At 36.1% G+C, this 20,498-nt stretch overlaps 1 protein-coding gene across 4 annotated transcripts in view; it reads right to left on the bottom strand.

The window, feature by feature from the left end:
• Positions 1–1,172: 1,172 nt before the first annotated feature.
• The window catches only part of LOC126354265 (glycoprotein-N-acetylgalactosamine 3-beta-galactosyltransferase 1-like), a 339,265-nt gene continuing 319,939 nt past the window's right edge, over positions 1,173–20,498 (bottom strand). For all 4 annotated transcript variants that reach the window (XM_050003793.1, XM_050003796.1, XM_050003792.1 and 1 more), the window contains exons 8-9: positions 8,939–9,096; positions 1,173–8,343 (exon numbers count right to left, since the gene is read on the bottom strand). In XM_050003793.1, coding sequence (XP_049859750.1) covers positions 8,131–8,343; positions 8,939–9,096 — 371 coding nt within the window. In that variant the 3' untranslated portion in view covers positions 1,173–8,130. The remainder of the gene's footprint in view (positions 8,344–8,938; positions 9,097–20,498) is intronic.

Genomic DNA, 20,498 nt, shown 5'->3' with positions numbered 1-20,498 from the left:
ACAACTCTATAATGGAGCATTGTATGAGCCAATGGCTGTAACTAGAGAGCCATCATGCTGCTGGATGACCCAGCATTTGCCAGAAAGTTGTTGTCATCATCAACCCATCTTGTACGAAGAGGTAGACAGGACCTCGGTAACAGTCTGCAGCAGTCCCATGTGTTGAGTCAGCCAGCCACCCACCAAGGTTTGATGCCAACGGACAGTGTAGAGATTTCAGGGAAGCCTTCACCGAGCCATCACCAGCTGTGATAAGTGCAGTTGCTTTAGCCTGTCAGAATACTATACTAGCTTAAGCTGGCTGCTGTGGCCACTGCAACTGCTGAGCCATTCAGTACCTTGTCAGCAGTATATAAGACCTTCGGGGACAATACTCTCTTCTGCACTGGTACGAACACACTGGGAATCGACAACAGGCTGCACATACTAGACAAGGGCAAGCACCTGTGTTCTAGCTTGGTGGGTAATAAAGAGTCTTCCTGAACTCCAACTACCTTACTGTGGCCACCCTCACCTCTGACAGACACCTGTCCCCCTAAGCATGCTATCTAACCCACAGTGCCTGGATGGGAGAATGGGAGAGTGGCTATGCCATCCTGTCCAACCTAAGATTGCTCCTGCAACTAACAATAATGGATAGTTGCCAACACACCATTAGAACTTCAATATGAGTAAAAGTACTAGAGTATCTAAATGACAAGAACTGTGATACAGAAAGAAGCTAGGCACTCATGTCATATGTTAGTAACTGCCTTTGAGATGGTCTCCACTAAAAATTTATGGCTGTGGATTCACTTTTATATGATTAGAACTATATTTCTTTTTTCTTTTAGTTTGGTCAGAAGGAGGAAATTGTCCAAAGCTTAGGAATACTTTCATTCTTCTTTATGTGGCTACTGACTACTTAACCGTTTAACTGTATAGTGTACTGTTCAGTTTACTGCTTCCACTGTTAATGTTTCACCAAGGACTTCCCGTAACTATTTTCATACTATTAGCCATTTTTCTTTTTTGAAATTTATTTATTTCATTTTTTCCTCACTTCATTTCCAGACAAATTATATTTTGTGCTCTGTGAAATAGTGAGATTCTGAAGATGGAAACAAAATACAAATGAGCAAAAAATAGCGTATTATTGATGCATACTTTTAAATTTTATAAAGACAATAACATTTTTTGAAAATGTCAATTTTTTTATTTGACGCACACCATGTGTGGATTAAACCATAATACAAGTGGCATCAGAAACAAATCTGTTTCCCTAACAAGAAATAATGATAATGTTATTCTTAAGCTCTGAAAATTACTATTTATAAAGTAAAGTTATTTGTGTTTTGTTAAATACATAGATGTGTTGTTGTGTTTGTTGCTTGCATTTTTATCGGCATTTTGATAATTGTACAAATTTGAATAGTATGTACAACAACAAGAAATTAGGAATTCTTTAACAAATGAACATTAAAAACACTGCTATAATCTCAGTACATGGAAATTGTATGTATATACTAAGAAGCTACGAACGTCTATCCAGAGACAAGTTACACTTCCATCTCAAATGCCAGCATCTGATTTTTATGTACACATCATTTCTCTTTATAACTAAAAAATACAATGACAATGCAGAAAGGATAGATTGCTACTCATCTTATAGAGGTGGCGTTGAGTCTCACCATGTAGAGGAGGCATTGAGTTGCAGACAGACACAGTAAAAAGACTGCTAAAATATTCAAGCTCTCAGACTTTCTTCTGCAGTGAAAAACACACATACATTCACACAATCTCAAAAGCCTGACTATCTGTGTGTTTGTGTGTGTTTTCTACTGTAGCAGTCCTTTTCATCATGCCTGTCTGCAACTCAAAATCTCCTCTCTACAGTGAATAGCAATCTATCCTTCCATGTTGTTGTTATTCCAAACTGGACTTTCCACTGTTTGTTAAAAAATACTTTACATTTATACATCTCAGTGACACATTCTTTGGCCAAATAGATCATCAATATCATTGCATTCTGTTTTATTCATTTTGCTCTCATGGTCTTTGGTAACAGTTGATACAAATTTGACATACTTGTTACAAACTACCCACTTGTCCATCTTTTCTCTCATTGTTCCATCCAAAATGAAATGAGTGTTTCTCAAAGTGAACATCAATAAACAACTGAGTTGTAGGATACAACAACCAACAGGTATAATAGAAATATGTATCATTAAATACTTTGGAATGCAAACTGGTTACCACTTGTATTTAACTGAAAAGAATTATAAAACACAATCTAACAACAAAAAAAAAAAAGGTAGCTGAAAGTATGAACCGTAATCTCCCAACTGCCTAGATTTCATCCACTTTAAAAACATTTGAATAAAAACAATAAAAACTGATAAAAATCTCAACATTCACAACAATAAAGTAATTTCATACAGCCTATTTTAAAATTGCAGCATGGAAATTAGTGTTACAATAACAGTGATATTTACAAAATAACCACAGAAAGCTATTGGCACATCAGGAGTCTTTGGATAACAACAAGACTAAAGTATAAAAGTTGGGTATAGCACCTACATGAAACTATGATTAAATATTGCAGAGCACTACAATGATGATGAAGGAATTGGAAGTATCTGATTTTTTCAAAAACATTCAATGATAAACTTATAACTGGATTGTATCAAAACTTCTGTACATAAAGGTGAAAAATTAACTCTGCAGATTCTCATCGAATGCCATGTTTGGTCAATTTACATAGTAATAACAATAACATAATGCTGACACTTTCAATGTCTTCCATTAATTAACTGTACAATATTCCTGATCAAACTGAAATTCATTCACAGAAAACATTCATCTTGTGATCTATTTTACAGACTTATCTACACACAATATGCACCTCAACAGTTTCCCAGACGGTAGGTTAACTTTACACTATCTTCTATAAAATACCGTTTGTAATCAGTAGAATCATGTGTGCATCTACTTGTCTAAGTAATTTATTCTTATCTGAATTCTCTGCTGTAAAATGAAAGAGTTAACTAAATACAGTTCTGAATAAACGGGGGAAAAAATAAATAAATTAAGATTAGAAATAAACTGAAAAATGGAAAGATCCATTTTGGAAATTAAAATAACTTTAAACTTTATAGTCCTGAGCATACTGTTCGGTAAACAGGAATGGAATGACCTGTATAACAAATACATCAGTTTCTTATTATGGACATTTTCCAATAAATTGCTAACATATTGACTATTGCACAATAAAAGCAAAAGTAGGCTTGAAAGTAAATACAAGTTGTATGATATAGAAAATTTCTGCCATGGCATGACAAATGCAAACTTTACTGGTATAAACAAAAGTGCCGGAACGAAGAAGAAGAGTGCAAAACCAGAGAAGGCAGTGAGACAAAATCGCCATGTTAAGAGTGGCATCTAACCGAAGTGAATATAAGCACCGCTCCTGCCAGCCTCGGCTGACAATTAGCGCAAAGTATTCACAGAGTATTAGCACGGTCTAGCTGAGAGTGCTACGATAGCAGTTATTAGTGATCCACAAACTGTGTGTCACACTTGCATGAACTCTGTATATAGCCAAAGACTCTGATTTATGTTGCATGTCGTCCATCGCTTGCGAGACTGCTGTAAATACAAGTTGAGTACTGTCAATCTGCTTTATTGAAATAAAACTACTAATGTCATTTGCTTGAACTGTTGTACAGCATTCCGAGAATGCAGCATCCTTTAGGCACCCTATACGAGACGAGTGGGCAAGACCCCACACAAACTAGTAGTCTGCCCCAAAAGTTATATAAGGAACCAAATCATATAAACTGTTCTACATGTAAGGGATAAAGTTACATTTAACACCAATTAGGTTTACTCATGGGTAGAAAAATAGTTAAACACTGATATGATTACCTGAATAACTCAAGTAAAGATGACAGCATAAAGAATGATAATAGTGAGCAAGAATGCCCATATGATAGTTCAAGAAGCATTTTTAACATTTTGGAAGATGAAAGGTGACTCATAAGTAGCCATTATAAAGTTCCAATTCTAGCCTTGTTAAAAACCTGCATAATACTGACTTTTAAATCATTTTTTTAAATGAAAAACCTGACTACACCATATTTTTTATTTTCCTTGAAAGCTGGGGAGGGATGGGGGGGGATGGGGGAGGGGAGGATTCTAGCCCCCTCGGTATGGGCGCCCTTGACAGTAAAAACAAAAATGTCTTGGTATATCAAATTGGAAAAAATATATCATTCTGTTCATTTTGCTGTAAAAGCATCCTCCTTACAAAGCCCTTTATGAATTCAGATTTCTTAAACTAAAATCACAGTTTCTTTCCAAACATCTACAGGAAATATGAGGACCAATAGTAGAAAGACAAATAACAGTATATCTTCAGATATTCATAGTTTTAAAAAATCATCATCTTACAATGTTCTATCAAGAGAAGCAGTTAACACAGTGTTTTAGTTTGCAAAGGAAATGTGGAATAATAAAGTAGAGTGCACTGACTTTTTTCTGGAAACCAATTAATACAAATGATAGAACAACATGCAGGAAAACAAATACATTTGCTGGAATAGATAGCTTAAGCAAGATCACAGAAAGCAAAATCACTGTGGAATGTACCCCATGAAGTCACTAGGATTGCAGCATTTTTTTTTCTTAAATCTCCCAGATTTGTCTATTGTTCTTGGGCTTTTTGTCATCTTATAATCTTGGTCAGCATTTTCTCTGACACCGGGCACATGATATGCATGTAGTCTGTGAGTTGATAGCACTTACACTTCATAATATATTTACATTCACCAACATTCAGGTCTCAAGAAAACTATCTTACTATCTACATTTCAAGTAGTACACTGTGGCACATATATCTGTCACAAGAAAGTTTCACTAGTTATTTCAGATTTCACAGTCAGTCATACACAGCTGAAAATGAAGACAATTGGATGCAGGAAAATAGCTTCTCATACCAGTTAGAATCTCTCTCAATAATTAAAAGCCAAAAGTATGAAGATGATGAAATGTCCAACATAAGATAAAAATGTCTTTTCTGGTTCAGAAACTAATTTTCTTCTTCTTCAAAACACTAATAATGCAATCTATAGTAATTTAAGTATGCCTGTATGTGGACTACAATGAAATCTGCACAGAGATATCATTTGTTTTGAACAAATTTCAGAGAAATCTATAAAATAATAAACCTCAAAATATTATTCTTAAAAAACAGGTTCACCAAGATTTCTTGTAAAAATAAAAAGATTTACAAATGATCCAAGCAAACTTGATTTTTAAGAATAATTAACAATTCAGATAGTTCCCAACAGTTGACACAATGCCAAACATATATGAATCTTGGAAAGCCTTAAAAAACCTAGTGATGAAGCAAATAAATGGTGAATCTCAAGTGATGAACAGCCTACTGCCACCAGTGCGCTGTCAATACAATCAAAAAACTCTAGCCACTATGGATAAATTTTCATTTGGGTGTATCTAAATTAACCAAAGAACACAATCACTTCATAAAAATGTATATTTCTACAAATACATCATTGAAAAATTGGAACTGCATACATGGTGATGTGATGGTCGATACTTTTTGCACTCTTCACAGCCAATGCTCAATATACCATCTTTTTATGATTCTACACAACGGTATAACTGTTTATTTTTCCGCTGGACCACTATTGCCAAGTTTATACTGAAGAGTGTATTATTTAAAAAACAAACATCTAAGGCCAAAAATTCCTGATATTAACATTCTAAAAATTTGTGAAAATAGGAGACAAGTGACTGAAGAAAGAGGAGCCAACAAGTCATGAAATAAAATATTTGTTGAAAAATTCATACAAAAAATCCATTAGGTGACTGTGGAACTGATGTGTCTTGTATTTAATTACATGAGTAGTTATTAAATGTAACATTCAGATATTTACAATTTCAATGTTCTGTTATATAATTAGCATACTTTATTGAGCAATGGAGAAAAATAATGTAACTTTAAACTTTTTTATTATGTTGGTTGATTGTCAAACATCAAAGAGTAATTCATATGAAACATATTGAAATATCACATTATTATCCTTACTTCTGACTACTCTCCAATGTAACACAAAAGACAGGACATAAAAACTAAAGAACAGAGCAAAAATAAAGCAAACTTCCATAGTTCCATATCTACAAGTGCAGAATATTGTTGATGTGTATCAGCTGAAAAAATATACTAGACATCATTTTTTTAATTCAATGTAACGAATATCAATATGTTTGTAGGTGTATTATGATTATCAAATTTGTGCTCAATAGTTTTAATTAAATTCATTGTAGGCTGGAGGTCAGTACAATGTGGTAAGATGACTCCAAGAAGGTGTCAACTTTCCAATTAATACATCACATAACACACAGAATGAAAAATGGGTTTAGTTTCCCTCCTAGTCTTTTGTATAGTCTTCTATACTACAAATACATAAAAGGAAGAGTAACACTATAAGCAGCACAAAAAAGAACAATTGCAGAATAAATGTTCTTCTTAGAGTATGAAAATATGTTGTGAATACTATATGTAGGACCATTGCACAATACACAGAAATTAAATGCTGCTGCAGACTCTTATCTTATAAACTCTCTAGTTAAACAAATAACTGTTTACATTAAAATTTTCTACAGACTGAATTCAGAATTAAAAACAATGAATCTTCACTGTCTAAACATAACAAGTGAAATTCACAAGCAAAGCATATGAGATGATTTACAATAGTTAACCTCACACACAGGAAAGCAAAGCAAAAATGAATTTTAAAGAGAGAGAGAGATTCTGTAAAAATACAAGAAATACAGTGTGATTTCACTCATTAATATCATATATCAGTCTTTTCTTCCACAGTTACCTTATATCCAAAAAATTTATATGCTAACTGACCTAAGATGCTGATATTGTTACTAGGTGCTGAGTGGTATCAAAAGAATTGAAAAAGTATATAAATTTAATCATAAGACTAAATGTTTTGTTGAAGATACAGCCACTACACTACTGTGCACTCTATTTACCGTATACAGTAAGTTATGCATTAGCCAGCATTAAATTAGACACTGGTGGCCATTAAACAATGCACACAATGAGAACAGCTGGCCAAGTGTCCTGCTTTTATTTATTTAGTTTTTTTTTTTAATTCAGCTTGTTTCAAGGACAAGTAAATGCACACAGGATAAAAGAAACTACAAACTTCAAAGTTGTATTTAAGATATGTAAGCTGTTAAACCTATACAGAAGTCCTGATGTGGCACAATCACAGACATCTGTAGTAATCCACAAATTTTCCTCATTATTCAGTTGCTGCTAAGAGGACATACATCAATTACCAAACAAATTAAACTCACATACATGTACAAATCTTTCTCCACAAAATCAAAAATCTATTGATCACAAGAATTTCACCAGTATACATTACTGTTGCTCCTCAAACACCAGAGCGACTGGAGTCTTTCATCCCAGGAATAATCATTAATGAGCAACCTAGTTTGTACAAAATTGTCACAACAATACTGTGTTATGAATCCTTTTCTTATTATCACAGACAGAAGAGTGCATGAATTCACCCATGGCAAAAATCTAACATGACTAGTCATTAGCTCTCAAGGAGTCAACACTGTCTCTTTTTAACTACTCAAAATTTTCACAATAGTTTCTTTACTGGCAAAAAACTCAGTATCATAGTCAGACTTCAAAAGCTGATTAAGACAGCCAAAATTAAAAATTGAAACATGACACTGAACTACAATCAGTTCCTGAATTACCACCTAAACACATTCATATTAATGGCAGATCTATGGCTTAAGAATACTGAACCCTGGAACATACAAAATCTCGGAACACTAAAACGTGATTCATTTCAGTCACATCTGAAATTTTTCTTTCTGCTTAAAATTGAAAACACAGTAAAAATGTTCTGTTATTTCTTACTCTTAAGAAATCGCTTTAACACGTATCAGAGGTATTCATAGGAAATAAAAGAACCTTGGTTTCACAAGGCCTTCCACATATGCTTTTCAACCATTTACAGGTAACTGTAAGTATGTTTTGAACTCCAAACTAACATCTTGTATCACCTTTGATGAATCTCCACTTCCTCAATGAGTATTTTTGATTTCACGTTTTGTAGGTTTTAATGTTCCACTGTCAGATGCTTTTTCTGTTATGGGCTCGTCTGAAGAAACCTGCTCTTCCACATAATGAGTAATTCCATAAGGGCGTAGATGATAAATAAGGTATTCAAGCACATACATGTGATTAGGTGAAACGTAGTGAAAGGAGACTGCACTGTCAGAACAGCACTCCAGGCCCTGTAAAACAAGACATGAAAGCACCACCAAATATTAAAATAACAATGTAATGCATATTTAAAGTGTATTATTGTCATTGTGACAATGTACTTTATTTATGAACATTCAATGTATTCATTTTATCAAATTTTTGTAAAACACTGCACATAAGCAATTTTCTCATTGTTCTTAGCATTTTACTAAATATTAATATAAAAACAAGATTTCCAGATGGGCTGTGTATGTGGGAATGCACACACACACACACACACACACACACACACACACACACACACACACACACACACACACACACACACACACAAAAGGGGGGAGTGAGGAGGAGGAGGAGGAGGAGGAGGAGGAGGAAAGTGGCCATACTAGCCACAGTGTGCTCTATGATAAGGAATTCAAGTTTGAAAGCTGAAAAGCTGAATTACATTGTTCAGAGACCTAGCTTATGTGTCTACCAATCTCACAACACATCCTCTATATCTTCACTGCCCCCTCCCCCCCCTTTTTTTTGGCGCATTTTAAACATCAATAGTTTGAGTAATTATATGAATATCATGTGTTTCTAACCTTTAAGAAATGAAATAATATTATTGAAATTTACCTCTTTTGATTCATAATAAATATAGTTCCAGTACCAGAAGTTCTTGTCAGTGTGTCCAGGAATAAGATGATGTTCTGGAACAAATGGAAAGAACCTGCCTCGACCAAGAGAATCTCGTGAATCAGCAGCCTTAACCCCCACAGCTTCTAGACATTTACCTGTAAATTAAATAACTCTAAATCCTCACACACATTAAAATGACACAGTCAACAGAAAAGAAAGTCAGCATAATGCATAGTCAAACCAATTACTCTGGCTGCTATCTGTATTAAACAATGGCCACTTCAAAGCCAACATTAACTACTGTGTATCTATACATATGACTAAACTGAAGTGCCCCTTTCCATTTTTCTGTCAGTAAATAAAGGCCAGTCTCAAGAACTACTGTAGGGATTTTTATACAGCTTTCATTAATGGACAGTTTGACTGACAAGTCATCCAACTGTAGATACTGTGCAAAGCCAGGGCATGTCACTTTTGAGTATACTATTTTTCCTAACCACTGACAATTTGATCCCTCTTTTTCTCTTCACTGTCACCCAGTTTAAAAGATTCTTGCCTCATTTTGACAATGGGCATTGTAAAGAGCCTTACCTTACAAAATTAAATGTACTGTACATTAATGAAAAGCATGTACCTACTATCAAAACTAAAATAGAAAATACAATAAATTACATGTAAATGACACAGAACTGAAATTTTTCTTCATTGTGAGAAACATTTTTACATGCTTTGTGAGATGATGATGATGATTGGTTTGTAGGGTGCTCAACTTAGCAGCCATCAGCACCCGGCCTTGTGGGATGTTACACTGTCTTAATGAATCACCATAATACTAGATGCAGTGCCACAAATTAACCAAATTAAAGATATTGCGAAACTCACCTCCCAAATAAAGAGCAGATGTTGCTAACCTGACTGTTGTGGGTTTAAGTGGTAAATGGCCTTATCGACAACCATTCAATTATTTGACTATACAACTTACTAGCAAAGACCCAATAAAGATTAGCCTATACATATCACAAGACTAATGGTTAATGGTAGATGCATTAGCTCGATCTTTAGAGTGGCGTACTTCAGTGTGCTATGTTTGATCTTATTAGGCACTCTCGAATTCATATGTTGGTCACTTTGTCAGATAGCTTTGTTATGGTCCTGTGTTTCATGCAGACTTGGGAGTCTTTATTAGCACTGAGATTTTGAGTTCAGTTATTGACAGCCACTAGTTGCCTAAGGATGGTCTTAAAACTTCCAAAACTGACTGCATGTAAGCTAGTAAATTTTCAGGATATCCCTGTATGGACAAGCAAATTAAATGAGTAGAAGTTAAGAGGTGACGTTAGCAGCAAATATTCCACACACTGTCTGGTTAATTGTTTGCACCATAGTATGGTGACATCTGCTTAAATGCACTTTAGTTACAGATAGAGCACTTCTACTGCTCCTTAAATCCTTTTGGCTGGCTCCTAGCCTATAGCAGATTCAGTGGAACTGTATATGGAGTTCCAAGACTTCTGATTGCAGTTTCTTCCCATATCATTCTGTATCTATATACTCTACAAGATATTGTACAGCACATGCCTTTGCATCTATGCACCAAATACAAGAAGTGGCTTTTTTATACTGGTCTGAACAAGCTAAGGAGTGACATTCCCAATCTCAACAAGAAGCAAACAACTAGTCACTGGAAACGTATATTAGTTGCACAGTAAATAGGGCCTATAATGAGATTCACCAAATACTTAGCTTACTGATGTGTCGCCCACAGCTGGGTAGGAACGGGTGGGAAAGTTTCTAATACAAATGTAGAACTAGTGTTTCAACTGTGATTAAGCACATGCAGAATAATATGGCCAGTAGATGCGCTATTGGCTGTGCAAGTGTGAGGAGAGTGGTAGTGGTGAGAGCTGCAAGGGGGGGGGGGAGGGGGGGGGAGGGGAGGAGGGGATGCTGAGTGCTACGAGACATTGTTTTCCCACTTCCAACACTGACAGGTGCACATCTTGCCATCTTTCTCAAATAATTTTACAGAAACTACTGGGTATTTTTTTAATTGATATTTTTGTTTTTGATTTTAAAGGGTGTATAAGTGGACAAGGAAAAAAAATCCCGGATTTTTCCCGGAATTCCCGGTTAAAAATGCACTTTCTCCCGGGTGAAAACACGCTTTTTCCTGTGAAGTGACAATATATTTTCCCTTATCAATCCCTTGAATGGTTATGGTTTTACACATGGGGGTAAAATTTCCCGGCACTTTAGAAAACGAAACTCAGGGAAAAAGACACGTCTTGGAAATATCTTTGATGTGTGGCAACCTGTACTCTGCGTATTTTTGTATTACGAAAATATACATTGGAATTCCACCAAACACCACATTTTACTTTCAGAATCATTGAAATCGCGATTGCGATGCGCTTTTGGTACTGAGTCATAGCTCATGACACGAGATCTCACCAGCTGATGACTGCCGATATTCAGAGCATACGACACGTGATGTAGTCAGCCAACAGCACCATCAATGTTAAGTAGCACAAACACACAAACAGGGAAAGTTAATAGTTTAAATTAATATACATAGTGTTGCTACAAGAAAAGCAAAGCTTCCACATATGATATTGTCTCAAGCTGCAAGAGACGCTAAGGTTTCGCATATAATTTTGATCTTTTTAGCGCGTGTTACACTTCAAGGTACATCAAACAAATGTGCCAGTAAAATTTTTAGTGATGACATAAATGTCTGATCTTCAGGGCTCAAAATTCTTCTAAATGGTACGTCATCAAAGAGTTGATTTTTAAATGAGAGTCAAATGCTCTGAGATACATGGTACATTCTTGCACATAGTTCAACTTATGTAAAAGGATATTTACTTAGAAAGTAACGCTTTTCAGACCACTATTCGCGACCTGTTAGAAATAGGTTCGTTTCAGCAGTTGCCAGAGAGCGCAGATAACAGGCGTAATGTGCAGTTTTCATGATGAAGGAAGACAGTAAGTACGTACGTACGTGTAAAACATTATGTCATAAAAGATACATCAGACGATACTCCAAGAGCATTTGAATTTCGTGAACCATATTAAAACATGCACATTTAAAGTGCATAGTGCATATTCGTATGTCCAGATTCCCAATGAAGTAGACCTTAACCTGATATTAAGCTTTTCAGTGTGGTTTTCGGGATGTAAATTTTCTTGGAGCACCAGTACTGTATTATAATATGTTTGGTTCTTTATTATGATATAATGACATACGTGACAGAAAATGAAAATGTGCACTTGAAATGCAGCGAACAGTTATACTAGCCAGTACTGTGGAATTAAACATATTGTTTTAAATACATTCACTGCCTCTGCGGAAAAGGTTAATAAAAGTCAAATTTCTTTAGCAAACAAACAAAAATAACTTCATTGTTCTGAAGGCCATTAATGCTTGACTGTCAGAAAAGTAGAAATTATATAAAATCTGAAAGTAATGACATATTTTAGCCTTCCATAATTATGTGAATGTATTTTAATTCACTTGATAGCTCCCGGCCACAGATTTCCGTTTTGTTTCATTTGACGTGAGAATAAATGAAGAGGAAACCAAAATCACTAAATGTAAACACAGGTCACGTGGAGACTACCCACTATAACTGCTCTGCGGATCAGCCCCCCGGATCTATGATATTCGCGAACCGGGTCAATACTTAAGAAAAAAAATTTTGAATTTTCAAAAATATGTTCACCTTGTAGCGCACATCTTTCTGAAAAGTCTGAAACATATGTGTTTGAGGAAATGTAAGACATATTATTTGGTCTTAAGTATGCAAAAGTGCAGTGCCACGCCTCTTCATAAAGCATTCTTCTACTGCTGCACGTCACTGTATTTCGCTTGTGGAATTGAAAAATGTATATTTTGTAATAGATGCCTTCGAACTATATTCAGGGCAGTGAAAATTGAAATTTCCTGTGGTGCCTCTCCTGCTCCCAGTCGGCGGTTTGACAGCCTGCCCCCCCCCCCCCCCTTTTTTTTTTTTTTTAATCTAGCACTTAATAGCAGATGGGATTATTTGTAATCGGAAGAACAAGAACTACTCAGAAAATTTGAACTCTGTATTGCTTATTAGCTAACAATTTGTGTTTTGTGTGACATAAAATTAAATATACGATACATAAAACAAATAAAGATAAGAGATAAGCAAAAAATTACACATTTCATCAATCCTTAGCTCCTAGCATTTTTTTCTCTCTAATCCTGTTACAGCTTTACATGGCGTTCTTTCCTTTCTGATCAAACGCGTTGCTACATGAAAAATCAAAATGTCTATATCTAACACTGAAAAAGCTTTTAACACAAATAATACCCAAGTCTGGTGTGGTGTCTTGATCTGATTACGTCTATTTTGTCACTGTCTGCTAGATAAAACAAAATAGCCCTTTCTAATATGGCAGCAATTTTGTAACACACACTAAATAAACAAGACTGTTTTGGCACAAATGGCCATTTTTATAAGACGACAGAATGTAATTCACGATGTACCAATATCAAATGCCTATTAGCCCTACTACAAGCAAAAAGCTTTATGTTAGGAAATATTTTCACATTTCATTCATGCGCACCAGTTTCTCAAGCATGAGATCAAAAAGTAGTATTACGAAATTTTTATATAAATTTGGAATAGTCTTATTCTTCCATAATTTGTGTTATGTCCCCGTTTCTTCTCCTTCCTTGTTCTAACAAACAATCTTGCCATCACCAATTATGTAGCTATTCCTTCCATTGTCAAAATTTGTTCGCCGATTAACTCCACTAAACCTTCCAGAATCAAACCTGCCAGAATCACAGGTTTAGTTATCCCACAATTATTTTCCAGTTAGGCATTATTACGTGTTCGTACAACATGTTTTCCGCGTTACTTCCACAATGGAACTTAAGCGGCTGCCAGCCGGGGACTGTACTGCTGGTCCTTACTTGTGTAGCAATTTGGCAAAAAATTTTCTGTCAAAATTTCATTTACTTGGGTACACCGAGAAGATAATAGGTAATCTTGCTCACCTGTTATTCCTGTCAGTCATATATTTCCATTCCGGTAGTCTGAATATATGGATTTCGCTAGTAATTATAACAACACTGATCATTCACAAACCCAACCAAACCATATGATCAATCAACGATTGGCATTCATCCCCGTCCCCTTTTGTCTGCAGAAAGTTTATTTCTAGATGCGACAAGGATTCTCCTGACAGAAACATCACGTACACTATGCATCCATTCAAACTCATCTTATGATTCATTCAGAAATAAACTTAAAACTGGTTCAAAAATGTTCAAAAACCAACAGGGAAGCGTTTCAAAATCATATGAATAATCGATTCTAGGTGCTTTGTAAAACATGTTTTTGCCTCAAGAAAATGAATTTGGCGCCCCCTTTTCCCGGTAGCATCTAGCTGCTTGCTGCATCTGCTTGCACAGCCAACAGCCACATTCCTGTAGCCAAAAGTGGGAGAATCTACAACTCAAATGCAACTCAACTGGGCATGCGCATGAGCCCGCTTGTAACGGCTAAAACGAATCTAATGTAAACAGTTGTGACTTCACGCTCATTGGAGGCACTTTGTTGTTATGAAGCACTGTACAATCTTCCTAAAGCCTTTGACACATTTTGCAGTTGGCAGACGCTTGCATGAGCACTGTGTGTCGTCGTTGTTTATGGTGCATTTCCTTTGCTATTTAAGTTATTTTCATTTTTTTCTCTCGTTTATGTTTTATTGTTGAAGTATTATCCTGCAGTAGCAAGAGTATCAGTTCTTACCAGTCAAAATCACAAAAATTTAATTGAAAACTAAAACATTGGAAAACTCCTGGAATTTCAAAAAAATCCAGGGTTTTTCCCGGTTTTCTCCCGAATGCAAAAATTCCCGGTTTTTTCCCAGATCTCCTGGTTGTCCTGAGTCGTATTTTTATTATTTTTTTTTCCTTCGTTACTTGTAACTTTGTATGTCAGCATATGACGAAGTGCCCATCATTTCATTAATGATCACAATTATTGTGATACCTTGCATTTAAGTAACACACTGCACAAAATTCGAGAAGTTTCCAATGAAAAATAGGGGTCACTATGGTTTTATGTTTCTTGCATATTACATCATATTTTGCTGTGGATGAAATTTAGCTAACATATTAAATTCTTCTGTATACTTGGAATGTGGTCTCTTGTCACTAGTCTCGAGAAAACTGATTTTATATAGCAAACTCTTCTGAAAGCTGGAATGTAATGAGAAGCTGCCCTTTCAAAATTGGCACCTATGCTCCCTCTCTTGATCCGTCTGTCCAGTCACTCGGTGTTGCTTGCAAATTGTGAATGTATGTTTCATCGACATGTATGACAGGTCTACCCTCTTCACGGTACTTTTTTATTTTATTTATATAGTACATATGTTTACTCTGTATTTTTAAATATTCCACAAGCCACCTTCCTGTAATCTGTTGTTTTGCACCACCTAATAAATATCAGACACGTTGATTATAAACAAAAAAATGTCTAATACACGGAAATTAAAAAAACTGATACACTTGGGGAATAGGTACTGTAATGACAGAACACTTCCCTTAAGAGATGTATCTTGTCTTATTGTGGTAAAAAGTGACTTTATTGTGGGACATTTCAGCAGAATCGAATTGTTCAAAGAAAATATTTTTTAAATCTTTTTGCATTTTTAGATTCTTATTTATAGTATGTTATTACTTGTCCTACAGTTTTATAACAAAAATGGTAACTGGCATGTAGGTAACAGAATTACCAATCAGGCATGTAGGTAACAGAATTACCAATCACTGAATCTGGATATTCTGATAAATTGTAAAAAGAATGGTTAATGAAATACAATTTTAATTTTCTTTTGAATTGATAATTTCTTGCTTTATGCTAGGTGGGAGCTGACTGAATATCTTACCACCAGAGTATATGCAGTAAAACCCTGAATTAAGAAACCCACTTTTAACAAACATTTCCATCGGTCCTGGCAAAACTCCCTTAAGAACATTGTTATTCCTCCCCCACTTTAAGAAAATGTCCATTTTTATGAATAAACATGAAACTTTCTGCAATTTACAATCCAGTTTTTACACAATTTCTAACATGTCCAAGGAGTTCCTGATTTCCTTCACTTCCATACACATTGTACTTCCATGTCATGTGACAACAGCAGATGGCAATTGATTCCCTTGATTGACTTAGATCGTCATCTTTTTGGTCAATAATGTTATTTTTCTTGTAGAGATATAATAATATTTGCTGAATGAATCAGAAATTGATTTCTATCTTGCGTAACATGTGATTCAAGGTCATGTGATCTGAAATCACAGTCACTGAGTCTACCTGGACTGGGCTAATTGTGACTTCCCAATATCAGTCATTTCTGTAAATGCTGCTTTTTCAGTAACTGTGATTTTTAGTTGTGAGTTTTCACTGTTTAAAATCACAGTTCAAGAATACACAACCTGTACCCCTCCATGCTGCAACTTCTGTGATTTCTGGAACTTCTGCAGTTTATCACGGTAGGTGTTACAGTGCGATTAATCATACGTAGCAACCAACTGTTGCTGCCAAGTACATCCGTTAACTGACGTCAGTGCAACAGAAGAGATTTGTTCTTACTTGTAAAGCGTGCAAACTGAGTGTGATGATGAGGTTTGGTTTGTGGGGCACTCAACTGCGTGGTCATCAGGGCCTGGTGCAAACTGAGTATTCCAACAATGTGTCACTGAGGTGATCATGCAGTTTGAAACGAATGATAACTAAATGTGAAACAGACAGTGATTAAATAATGAACATTCCATTTCTCCCCTTATTGAAGCTGTCTTGTGTCCCTAAATGTTCTGCCAAAATGATAAAGTCTTGGGTATGTGATTTAAGGTTGATGACATGAAAGTGAAAAGAGGGGTGAGTATATTAGGTCTTCCGGTGAAAAGCTGACATCAGGAATAGTTTAATGACTGTACTTGAAGATACACATGGAAGTTTACCTGTGTATTATAATGTTGAAAAAATATCCGTTAGTTACACAGTGGACCCCCACCCTGCATTTTTCATAGTTAAAGTACAATACATGCATCAAATACTCATCAGAGCCCTGTAAGAGTATCTAACATACGTTCTCCGAGTTCACTTTACAGTTTTAGTTTTTATGATGACAAATGAGTTGTGTGTGTTTAAATATGGCACAAATGTAAATACTAAGCTACACTATAGGACAAACTGTTACCACAACCTGTACCTGGTATTCAATGAATCTCAATTGAATCATCACCTCTCAACCTACACTGCTGATTTAAGAAGGGGAAAGGGGGGAGGTCTAATATCACACTCTAGTCAAACTTATCAGTGTTGCTGCAAGGTGAAACACCAAGTGTAAAATTTTCCTTAGAACACATTAGTTTGTGGTTCATTTCTCCAACCAGAAATAGGTTATAGCAGATGGTTATAGTTACACTTTGCCTATTTAACACATTATAACATGGAAAATAATTACCGTACATGCACCAAACTTGGTAGCAATAATGTCAAGGACATGGGGAAGAGAAATAATACAGAATCAATTAAACTGAAACACTTTTAATGTGCTGCTACAGTACACCTTACTATTGCATACCAGTACCATTACTGCTACAAAAGGGGTGCAATGTGGCACCCATCAGTGCCCAGAAGAGTCTGAGGGTGTAGGATTGCATTCTGCACAGCAGAATGAAGCATGTCCGTACGTATTCTGGCTATCTCTCTTGATATGCTGTGCTTTACATCAACACATGGGTGAATGTTCCGCTTGTAAACCCTGTCGTTCAGGTTGCCCCACAACCAGAAATCACAGGAAGTGAGATCATGTGATCATGCTGGCTATCATTTGGAAACAATCGGCTGATAATTCGAACATATACAAATGTGTTTCAGAGAAGCAGGTAAACTCCACGAGCAATGTGTGGTGGGGCCCCATCTTCCATGAAAGCTGTTGAGTTCAATGTGTGTCTCTTCTGTACGTAGGGTACAACATGCTGGCAAAGTATATTACAGTAACAGTGGCCAGTCACATGGCACATCTTTGCTCCTTGAGTGCCAACCTGTAGAAAAAAAGAATGGGCCAATGATGAATGTAGCAGTGAAACCACACATGGTGATGCATTCACCATACAGAGGAACTTCATGCACACTGACTCGAGGTGAAGACCCCCACACTTGGCAGTTCTCTGGGTTCACTTCACCTGTCAGAGGAAAATGAGCTTCATCTGTCCTTAGGATGGTCCAGGGTCAGCCCTTGCCAACTTCAATCCTTGTGAGAAACAGGAGAGCAAAATCTGCATGTTGTCCTGTGGTGCACGCTGCTGTACAATATGGGTCTTGTACGGATACCATTTGAGAATGGTTTGAAACGGGGTGTTCAACTGTTGTAACACAGCACACGTACTGCCTGACAATCATGAATTGCATGCAGCTTTGTCTGCCATAACAACAGTTACCTTTGGTACAACTGGTCGTTGGCCTCTTCCCAGAGTGACGCCCAGTTCTCCAGTTAACAAGATCTTTTGCAGCATACTCGGCACAAAAGGTGGAGAAAGAGGACTCTTCCATAATCCACTCAGACACTGATACTCTCGAAATGCAGCTGCAGCATTAATATTGTTTTGATAATAGAGCTTTACCAATAATGTCCTGCTCCTTTTCTCCAAGCTCATGTTGACATGTCAACAAATGCACTGCAACTGGTCAGGTCTGTGAGACTATGAATCACAATGACTGAGCACAGCACCTGGTGGCCATAGTTGGAACTGCAGTGGTGCTGTGATGCATAGAAATCATGCACCCCATACTCTGGACATTAATGCTATCAAGTTTGGTATTCATGAAGTAATTAGTTCTGTGTTGTAATATGTTAAAACATCGAGTACATCCACTGCGCGAGACATGAGGTATGAAATATGTATGTTGGCCAACAATTGGCACACTGCATTGAGTGTTAAATGTTGTTTTCTGTTCCTATTTGTGACTTCTAGTTGTGACTAAAATCACAGCCAGATACAGTAAAGCTGTTATTGTGAAAACTTCTCAGTGACTGAGATTTGCAACGGATACATAATATCTTGCACAGCCCTATGATCTACAGAGTGCGGAAAGTGTATTTGTTCAATGATGTATCAAAGTAATCTTTGTGGCCTGCACACACAGAAAGATTATAATTCAGCAAAAACAATTTCAGTACACTGAAAGGCCGGTTGGATCAATTTTTTAAAGTGTCATAATCTGTCATTTAAAAATTTAAATGGAGAAAATGAGGTTGAGTATGTAGAAAGTTAAGTATTGGAAGAACATTACATTGCCACAATTGATACAGGGTTATGAGCTCTGAGAAATTTCCATCGCTCATGAGACTGGCATCCTTCACAATTTACTTCTTGCACAGACCTATTTTCTTAAGGAAGGAAAATGGCATGCAGGAAAAAGAAAGTAAAGAAATGATGATGATATTATTTTGTGTGTACAGCAATGGATGTGACAAATTGCCTTAATTAAGGCTAGAAAATTTAAAACTCCCACATGTTTCAAAAGATAGGAACACTACCTTATACTAATGACTACAAGAGCAGTGCCTGTATGATGTCAGAAATCTTTCCCCAAAACTAACCGACATTAGAGCAAAGTCTACAAAGAAGCCATGAGTTACTCAAGGAATAGAGATATATTGTAAAACAAAAAGAAGAAAACTGTATATGTCAATCCAAAACAGTTCTGATGTGGGCCAGTCATTTATCAGTGGAATATTTCCTGAATGGTCGGAATATGCTGAAGTTAAGCCACTGTTTGAGAAGGGAGATAAAAAATAGCATCAAATTTCCATTCAATTTCACTTTTGCCAGCATTCTCAAAAATTTTAGAAAAGGTAATGCACATTCAGCTTTATAACCATTTTATCACAAATAACAAACTTTCAAAGTTGCAGTTCGATTTTCTAAAGGCTACTGATATTGAAATGGCTATCTACACTTATAGTAAAAATGCACTTACTTCATTAGACAAAAAATTGCAGGCAACAGGCATACTTTGTGATCTGTCAAAGGCATTTGACTGTAAATCACAATATCCTTCTAAGAAAATTGGAATATTATGGTGTAACAGGAAATGCTGCAAACCGATTCTTATCTGATATCTCTGGCAGGAAACAAGGGGTGTTATTCGGAAAGAGATATGTATTAAGCTATTAGGCATCATCCAACTGGGAACTAATTCCATGTGGGGTCCCACAAGGTTCCATCTTAGGACCCTAGATTATATCAATGGCCATTTATCAGTAACATTACCAGGTGTCAGGTTTTTCTGTTTGCCAATGATACAAACATTGCAATCAATAGCAAATGAAGTGTAGTCTTGTGTACTGCGTATTGTGTATGGAACCAGGGACCTAGAAATGACAGAGAGGCTTCATCCCCACCATAGCTCTGAGTGGTTCACAGCCCCACGACAGGCTACAGCGTTCTATACGCTGTGCATAAACTACCAGGAATTCTATAACACAACAGACTGTGTTAAATTGT

The sequence above is a fragment of the Schistocerca gregaria genome, chromosome 3 (genome assembly GCF_023897955.1).
Source record: "Schistocerca gregaria isolate iqSchGreg1 chromosome 3, iqSchGreg1.2, whole genome shotgun sequence".
NCBI classification, from domain to species: Eukaryota; Metazoa; Arthropoda; class Insecta; order Orthoptera; family Acrididae; genus Schistocerca; species Schistocerca gregaria.
The sequence above is the reverse complement of the archived record's forward strand: the minus strand, read 5'-3'. Positions and strand labels throughout refer to the sequence as shown.